This window comes from Castanea sativa, chromosome 5, assembly GCF_040712315.1.
Source record: "Castanea sativa cultivar Marrone di Chiusa Pesio chromosome 5, ASM4071231v1".
Taxonomy (NCBI): Eukaryota; Viridiplantae; Streptophyta; class Magnoliopsida; order Fagales; family Fagaceae; genus Castanea; species Castanea sativa.
Window position 1 is genome coordinate 45,896,431 of NC_134017.1, and position 9,717 is coordinate 45,906,147.

Here is a 9,717-nt window from a genome sequence, read left to right on the forward strand (position 1 = left end):
CTCCTGTTTGTTCCTCAAGACCCCCCTCTATCCAAATGGAAAGCTCCTCCCTCCAGTTTCTTCAAAATCAATATCGATGTCGCTGCGTCTGATGATGGTAGGAATTCTTGCATTAGTGTGGTGATCCGTGGCTGCTGGGGTGAAATTCTAGTTGCCTCAAGTAAAGTCCTCCCAGTGGCTTTTCCTGCTGATATATCAGAAGCCTTGGCCATGCAAGAAGGTGTTCTCCTTGCTGCAAAAATGGGGGTCTCTCACACCATTTGTGAAGTTGATGCCTTGTCCATTATTCAGGCAATTAATGATGGGGTCTTTGGTGGTGAGTTTGGACACATCATCCAGAATATTAGGGACATTTCTTCTTCCTTCAGCTGGTGTTCTTTTCATCATTTGAAAAGGGAAGGCAACAGAGTTGCTCACAGCCTTGCAAGAGTAGCTAGGACTTTTGGTGTATCTCAGATTTGGAAAGATCAATCCTAGGGCCTGTTGAGCACCTGATTCTTGATGATCTCAGTTTGTAATATTGGTTTTTGCTTCTCTGTTGTATTTCAATTTCAGTTGAATGAAATTTCATGTTTCTCATCCAAAAAAAAAAAGCATGTGAAACCCTTGCCCTCCAGAAGTCTTGTAGTTTCAATCTAATCCCCTCAATTAGAGTGCTTATTGTTGATGGTGGTTCACTACATCCAATTACTACATCACAAATAATTTTAGAACCACTCTAAAAAATAACATCTTGAACACCCACATTACCTTGTCCTAAAACTAGTCTCCTAATGTTATAGTTTTCGCAGGTGAAACACCCAATTTCAGCACTGACTATAAACTACGTTTTAAGTTTACAAGGAACTTGTGATTTATAACTTCTATGACTAAATCACATACAATATTTCTCAAGGATTATGATAATGTCTCATTAGTTTATTTACAAATAGTCTTATATAATTAAACAATTTAATTATTTATGACATGCCAATCAATTAAATTATGAGCATAAACCCCAACAGTTAGAATATAAGCCCAACAATATTAGGCCCTATATACTTGTACTAGATTTTCTTGTACTACACTAGTATATCTATATAAATAGACAGTCCCTGTACACATATCCTATCTGTATAAATAGAAAGTCCCTTTTACTTAGTTAATATAGTTTTAATCCATTAAATCATTCAAAAAAAAAAAAACCATTAAATCATTCAAACTTTATCAATAACTATTAGAGTATAAATTAAAACACATTAGGACAAACATGACTACTATAAAAAAAAAACATTATGGTCATAATATATTCCAAACTATAATAATCAATGGCATTATACAATCATAGTAGAAGGTTTCAATTAATTCAATTAATTAATTTTATTAGTATCAATGGAGGAACTTGGTTAAGATGATGTTTGTAATTGTACTATAAATAAATTAAAAAAAAAAACATTATGGTCATAATATATTCAAAACTATGATAATCAATGGCATTATAAAATCATGGTAGTAGGTTTCAATTAATTCAATTAATAAATCTTATTAGTATCAATGGAGGAACTTGGTTAAAATGATGTTTGTGCTAAAAATCAATTGATTTACACTCTCATAGTAATATGGTCCCAATATTGATGCATTACAATTGTATTGTCTAGTGGGTTAGAGGTTGGAAGAGGTGGAAGTAAATTAGTGAGATAACAAAGCTGAGCATTATTCTCTATTATACAGAAGACACTTAAAAAATTCAAAAGATTTTTATATCTTCGTTTGTTTCGGTAAGTAGAAAAATGATGCATGTCTCTTTAGATCGCTAACAAGATTCTTTCTACCAATGCTAATTGATAAATAAAATAATATACAAGATTAATTTCTAAGGGAGGTCCGAAGAAAACTGTTAAGTGAACTGGAAGGTCTTTTTTTTTTTACCAGAACTGCAGGAGTATTGCGTTCAAAGATTTAATATTATAGGATGCTCTAATTTTTTTTAATACAAAATCCAGTTGTATTAGTTTGAAGCTTCTTGCTAAATTTGGGAGTTTTCTAGAATTCTTGCTAAAAAGAAGAAAACAAAAAGGTGAAATTAACACTTCATACCCCTTGATTAATTTATAATAAATTTATCAAGCTTCATTGTATTTTCAAAATTAGAACTCCGCTATGTTTCATATTTACATACACTTCTGTTTAATTAGTTTGCCACTGGTAGGAACAAAATATGTTTGACATTGTGAAAATAATATAAAAATGCAATTTCTAAAGTAGTTTGAGTTTTGTTACTATAAAGTTTATTTAAACTTTTTATTTGAACCAAAACTCTCTACCCTATGTTATATATATATATTTTTTTTTTCTCTAAATGAAGCATAATCCTTATTTTTTTCCAAAACATGCACGGACATGACTGTCAATGTATATATTTTTTTAGATAGAATTCTCAACAAAGTGTAATTTTAAAAATTGTTAATTACACAACTTCTCTTAAGATTTTATGACACTTACCCACAAGATTCGTATAAATGCGACAGATAATAACCCATAGACACTACTGAAATCTCTTAACTGATTCCAATGTCTGTTGGCGGTGTTATGTCATACAATACATAAAAGCATTTAGGAGTTTTTAACCTTTCCATACAATGTTTGTGATCACAGAGATGGGATCAATATATATGGTGACTACTAGAGGCATTAGAAGATGCTTCATTATTGGCCATTTGAAGTACTATTTCTCAATACAGAATTACTTAATAATGGTATATCTGCGATTTCATCATGAAGATGAACATGAGGTATCAAAGCAAGTGGTCCTTCGCCTTTTGGTTGGGAGTGTTCTTGGTGAGTATTCTGGTAAGGCAGAAGCAGCAGCAGCTTTCTCCAGTACAGAATTCAGGGCGTCATGAACCCTATTTGCAATACATTGGCATTGCTCCATGTCAGTATTTTCACCTGCTTTGCGGCAAGTGTAAACAAACGCATTCGTCACTCTGCTTCCCAAGGTTGATATTTCCGACTTCACCAACTCAAGTTGAAGATTATCAATAGCTTGTCTTAGATCAGAGAGAAGCTGGGGTCGGTAATCACAGCAGAGAGATGCCCTGTAAGACACTGCACCATCTTCTGCTCCATCATCACATATTTCAACTTTTACTTCATCATCATCCATTGGAATGAGAAAGCCTTGGCTTTCTTCACATGCAGTCTTCTTCAATTCTTTCACTTGGCTGATTACTTCTGCAAGCAATGTAGCTTTGTCCATCTAGAGGAAGAAATATATCAATTCAAAGTGACTATCTACTTGTATAAAAAGAGAAAAAGAACATTCATAATAGAACAAAGTTACGTTAATTTGTGGTCAATAGCCTGCTAATTGTATATACTTGTTGGACCCAAGTACTATATATTATACGCAGCTAAAATTGTTGATATACTGCTAAAGCAACTTGGCAGTACAATCAATACATGTCTTCTCTAACAGTGTTATCAGCAATTTATCAAGAAACTGTTTCCTACAAAATTAATAAAATCTTAATGAAATTAATGTATGCCTATTAATCAGTACGCTTAAGTTGACTGCAATTAAGAGAATTATATAAATCTGTTAATTTGTCCAGTAACGTGTTAAGCTGAAACCTTTGACTTGGTCGATTTCAGCAAGCCTGGTGATAATCACTTAATAAGCAAAAATAGGCTTTACTAAAGAAAGTTTATTTGGTTATCAAACAAAGAAAAAAGATTAGTACCAATCTTTAAGTTATAAAAAATGTGATAGTTGTTTCGTCACGCAGAAGTTAGTGGCTTGCTTACGTTCCTATAAATGATAAAATAGCATAATATAAATTAAGCAACACATACCTAAGCCTTATAGTAATACTCAAAGACTAAGACTAAAGGCACCCGTAACTCAACAGCTGGCACTGTCCCCACCATTCATTAATCATGCTCATCTCGAGTCACTATCCAATATATATACACACACACACATATAGAGGTGTGTGTGTGACGTTCTTGCTGACTATATGGTCTGAAGAGAGAAAATAAATCTCAATTTATTCTTATAAATCATCAGTTGCTTGGATATACTTATGGTTAAAATCCATAAAATTATTAATAAATTTTTTACAGACTAACACAAAATTTTTTTTTTTTCACTTGTCTAGACTGTTTTAGTTGTTAAAAAACAGTGAATTTAATTACTTAATCATTATTTTAATAATTATTAAAAACAAAAAATTAAAAGCAAAGAAATAGCATGAAACAGTGCTCAACAGTCTAAGTGACCCAACCAAAAGACAAACAATTATCACAATGGTTTCGGCACCAAATAGCAAAACATTCCATTTCTTCTGTTGCACATGATGTGCATAGACAAGAACATTATTAATTGACCACTTGCTTTGGGAAAAGTTCTTCAATAATTCAAGACCAAATCACACCTGTATGATAGACAAGCCTGCACGATAGCCACACTCACTTATCCAGAACTATGAACACTGTACAGATTACGTATGTGGAAACTGGAGAGGAAACTGAGGCAACTGAAGTGTATGCATTTATTTAGTAATTTATGAGTGACTTACAGGTTCAGGTTGGGACTGTAAAAAAAATGTTCAATTGTCAAGAAGTATAGTATACTTTAACTGCTACGATTAATGTCCTAGTTTTAAGTTTTGATGTCATGAATGTTGTATTATATAAAGATGATGAATCAAGAAGTTGACTTAACAACTCCTAGATCTAGAGTTGACAATCCAATGATTGGATGAGAAATAAACTAATTTCAATAATGGACATCATCTTGGAGCAATATACGCTTGTCCCATAATAGTATAACTTTGGATCTCCAATTTTATTTCCAGTAAACAAAAACCAAAAATATTATACAACGTAAGAGACGCAATATAATATTGAAAGCCTTAGGCTCCTTGAGACATACTGTTTAGCGTGTTCTCGAAAAATCATAGACAGAATCTGTCTGAATTTATTAAAAAAATGTACATCATGCCAGTAAAATATACAGAAGCTAAAAATCTAGAATCTCCATAGCTCCAACTGAAAAATCTGCTTGTTAATTCAAATTTACATTTGTTATATGAAGAAAAGTATGTTTAGTCCGTTGAATATTCATACCCAATCAATCCAAAAACTTAACTTGGTTTTTATTGTTGTCGTTAAAGGAAAGCATTGAAAAATAAACATAAAATGCTATTTACTATCATCTAGGCCTAACTCAATTTAGTTGCTTCTGAAATGGAAAGGGAATTGAAATTTATAAAAGGTTAGAGTTTATCTTTCATTTCTTGAATCAACAGCTGTGGTATCTTATGGACCTAACATAGGTCACACCCCTTACCACATAAGATTGAAAGTTCTTTTCTTTCTATGGAAAGAGGGCAAAAAGAAAAAGAAAAAAGTATAGCAATTCCAAGAGGCTCAGTTGGTGAAAATCTTGTTTCCTTGCTCACGTTTGAATAATGAAATATGAAACACTCGGCATAACCATCTTTCTTTTTTCCTATCTGTTCTCAGCCACAATATGGGGTATGCATATCTAATTAACACTTTAAAACATAAGATACCTAATCTTCATGATTCATCTATCAAATTAAACTCCCTAATTTTGGTGAATACTAGAGAGCTCATTAAGTTCAGCAAGATCATCTGAAGAATTGATTATAAAAAAAAAAGATTATCTGAAGAATTTCATTTATTTTTACTCAATCTTGGTAACTTTTGAAGTTCAACAATTTATATGAATATGCAAATCAATTACCCAACAATCACATAAAATAGAGAGAAAAAACGAACTGACTATTGTCTAGCTAGTACTACTACGATCACTGATTATGAGCAACACGATTAATATATATATATATATATACTTCAGTTCTATTATTGATTACATGGAAACAACAAACAAAAATTAAATTTACCTTATCAGTGCACGGCACAAGGCTGCGAAGAGTAGTAAGATGAGCATTGATTCTCTCTCTCCTCCTCCTCTCTGCCTCACTGTGACTCTTCAAAGCCGCCAAAGCCTTGGCCTCCGACACCCCTTTCTTCCCAACTCTTGCCGGAGCTTTCACAAGCTCTCCTTTTTCGCTATCCAAAACCAAAGAGTGAGACAGCGCAGGCCCGCCTCGTAAAACCCCATTAAACCCTCCTAGACTATTCGAAAACGGATCGAACAGCCTCTGAAACTCAGGACCGAATGAAGGGTTTTGGTTATTATAACCATATGAAGAATTTTTTGAGTTATAAGAGTAGGAACCCATGTATATGCCAAAGTTCTTTTTTTGATAGAAAGTATATATAGAGTACTGTATACTTATGAACCAAAGCTGGAAGCTATTAGACCAGGTGGGCGAGTTGTGGGGGAGAACCAGAAAGAGAGCTTTAAGCTTATTGGACAAGCTTTGTCGCTGATCAGTGTGTTCGCTGTGTTAGTGGTGGTTGTTGCTGTTGTTGTCTTCGTCGTTGTTGTTGTGGGTTTGGTCATACCTTCCATTAAGCTAGAGGACAAGGCTGGGGGCTTGTGAGATTGAAGATCAATGAGAAAACATTTTTACATATTTTTTCAATTTTCGCTTCTATACGGGGTTGAACTCGAGCATTTCGAGGTGAGAAGAAGGCAAGGTTTTTGGGAACTGAGTGCAAGGAGAGAAAGAGAGAGTATGTGCTTGTGAAACTTAGCTGGGATTTTTTGAAGTATGTTCAAGAACAAGAGATGGTTTGACAAAGTTTGGAAAAGAAAACCAGACGCAAAGAAATGAGCAACAGTGGTTTGAGATGAAGGAGGCACACAGAGTTTACTCTTACATTTTATGACCATATTAATAGAACTAATTCTCAACTTATGATTTTCAGTATTTTACTATGTGAAGTAGCTGTTACTGTTAGTGTATTAATACTTAGCCAATGATCTTTTAAGTCTTTCTTTATATATGGATAGTCAAATGGTAATTTTTGGTGTACTAAACCAAACGTTCAGGAAATTTTTTTATTTTTTTTTATTTTTTAACGAAGAGACGTACAGGATTTGACAACCACAGGTTACCTCGTACTTTTTTTTTTTTTAATCAGAATTCGCAATGACAAATGTTTTAAATTTACAGTGACAAATAATATTTTAAGTTTTAATTTTTTTTATTTAATTAATGGATGATATGATATTTTCTCATTAAAATAAAAAAAAATTGTATTTAAAAAAAAAATTAAAAGTAAGTCATACCCCGATAATCACCACTCTTCCATTTAAAATGTATAAAATAAAAAATAGATTAACATTGATAAAGAAAATATTAATTGGTTTCTTAAAAAAAAAAATAGTCTATGAATCTATTAAGGAATAAGTTTTATATAACTACCGCGCATTCTTGGTGTGATGGTCACTCCACAAGTATAAGTGCTTATTGGGTGTGGGGAGTAAGGGTTAAGGTTCAAGTTTCTAGGAAAAACTTCATACATATATACACTTAAATTAAGTTAGAGTAAAAATTTTATTTTGTATTTAAAAAAAAAAAGTTTTATACAGAAGTAATATCAATATAAAGAATGCGGTTTAGTTTGATCAGACTTAAAAAAAATATAATACATATCTGGACTTTAGTTGGGATGGGTTTATCATCTGACTGAATATATATTATAATGACTCAAAATATAAGTATTATTCTTAGGCAACATTATAATTTTCATAATATTAATATTAATGTTACGAATATTCAAATCACTGAACGTTATTTATATTTCAGAGGGGGAAAAAGCAAATAAAAAAGGAACTCTCTTTGATAGCTAGGTTTTTTTTATTTTTTATTTTTTATTTTTTTTATAAATAATATTTTTAATGGCTTGGACTCTTGATAGTTGTGACTTGTGAAAGCACTAAAGTTTTTCAAAGATGGAATACAAGTTTGATTCCTAAATTAAGACTAAATTGCTCTAATCGATGATGGGCAGTACGATTAAATTACTACTACCATTTAAATATTTTTAAATATTAAATTAGAACTTCTTATATTTCAGGAAGGAAATTATTGAACATAAATATTATTTCAAAGTTAAAAAATTTATTTCTATTTTAAAATATACAAGTGCTTTTGCAAGGAAAAAGATACCAGAAAGGAAACCTCTTACCAGTAATAATTGATAAGCATCTTTTCAAAGTTTATATATCCTCATATACAAAATGTTACTGCACTTTTTTTTTTTGGAGGAAAAATGTTATTGCACTTGAAACAGTGTTTAAACAATTTTTTTTAATCAATTTTGCTTGTGCTTGTGAAGCCACCATAACATGGTTTTACTTTTTACCTAGAAATTACAAATCGTTATGGTTTAACCAAAAAAAAAATGACATTACAGAAGTTTTAAAACTGTAAGAGATCTCATGACAAGGAAAATAGGGATGCCCTCATCATAGTTTGACTGTTTTTGTAAATCATACGTCTAAAAGATAAATTAGTAAGAAAACTCCACTTGTAACTTGTCAAAATCATTATATTTCAAGACCTTTACCCAACTTCCTACATCAATAAAAAGATTAGGGGCCCTCAAATGAGTGAGTATTTTTAAGGTTAGTAGCATTATTATATTGTTTGACTACAAAAAAATTATATTATATTGAAGAAATTCTAAAGAAACTCTATGTAATGTTTTGATTATAAAGTTTTTTATCATTTACCTATATAATATATATAGATCCAAAAAAAAACTATAATATATATATATATATTCATATTAAAAGAACTCTAAAATATTATTAAAATCTTAAATATTAATTATTAGAACTCTTAAAAATTTTATTCAAATTTTGAATAATCTTTTTGATGCAAAGGCCATGCTAATTTATTTTATCAGTATGATCACAATTATTTCTTTTATCATTGGATTTGGGGGAAAGGATTACTATTTTATTAAATACATCTTTTTTTTTTTCCTTGGGTTGAAACCTTGTTGCTTTTTTCTTTTTCTTTTTGGATGAAAAAGTACATAAATAAATTTTTTTAATCTAATTTAACTCTATATTTTAATTATTTTGAAATTTTTTTTTTGGAGAGGGGGGTGGGGGTGTTGGAACACTTGAATTGAAGCACTATCACATTATTTAGCTTACAAAGTATTTAAAATAAAAACACTCGAATATTGGTTAGAAATTGATAACATAAATTTAAAAGTTCATCTATAGATTTTTCTTTTAATATGTATAGAAAAATTAAAATTTTTAAGTTTTCAAAAAAAAAAAAAATGGTGAGCTTTGAATCACAATGGGTCAAATATGTTATTTAACCCCTGAGTTAAAGTGTAGTAGGTGTAATTGAGCCAAGTCAAGTCAAATATTAAAAGTTTATGGTTAGTTATTTAATTTTTCTTTGAGCACCAATTGAACTTAAGTTTATTTGTTTATCAATAGTTACTCACTCAAGTTTTTTTTTACTCCCTCTATCAATTTTTTTCTTTTTCCAAAAATTTGAGTTTACATGCAAACTTCTTGATTAAATTATTATTTTCTAATATATGTAAATATTATGACCTTTTTTTAATCCATTAATGATTATATGAAAAATTATATTGTATAATTAAACTAGATATACTAATTTTTATTTATGAACTTATAAAACTTAAATTCACCGCATCGTATTTGTAATAAAACTTCAACCTCCTATTGCCACAGTCCTTTGCTTTCACCACAACGCCTCAACTCCTCACTCCAGCTAAACGGCTAGCAGGCGAACCACTCAG

At 30.9% G+C, this 9,717-nt stretch overlaps 1 protein-coding gene across 1 annotated transcript; it reads right to left on the reverse strand.

The window, feature by feature from the left end:
* Positions 1-2,460: 2,460 nt before the first annotated feature.
* On the reverse strand, positions 2,461-6,754 carry LOC142634018 (putative transcription factor bHLH107). The gene is made up of 2 exons (XM_075808281.1): positions 5,913-6,754; positions 2,461-3,238 (listed from the first exon to the last, which is right to left on the reverse strand). Exons 1-2 carry the CDS (start codon positions 6,252-6,254, stop codon positions 2,753-2,755), a joined length of 828 nt encoding a protein of 275 aa, XP_075664396.1. The 5' UTR covers positions 6,255-6,754; the 3' UTR covers positions 2,461-2,752.
* Between the last annotated feature and the right edge of the window lie 2,963 nt (positions 6,755-9,717).

Excerpts from the sequence above, each read along its gene's own strand:
- LOC142634018 (XM_075808281.1), bottom strand. The coding sequence starts at position 6,254 with ATGGGTTCCTACTCTTATAACTCAAAAAATTCTTCATATGGTTATAAT. Across the intron at positions 3,239-5,912 it reads TTGTGCCGTGCACTGATAAG|ATGGACAAAGCTACATTGCT; the intron begins GTAAATTTAATT and ends TTCTTCCTCTAG.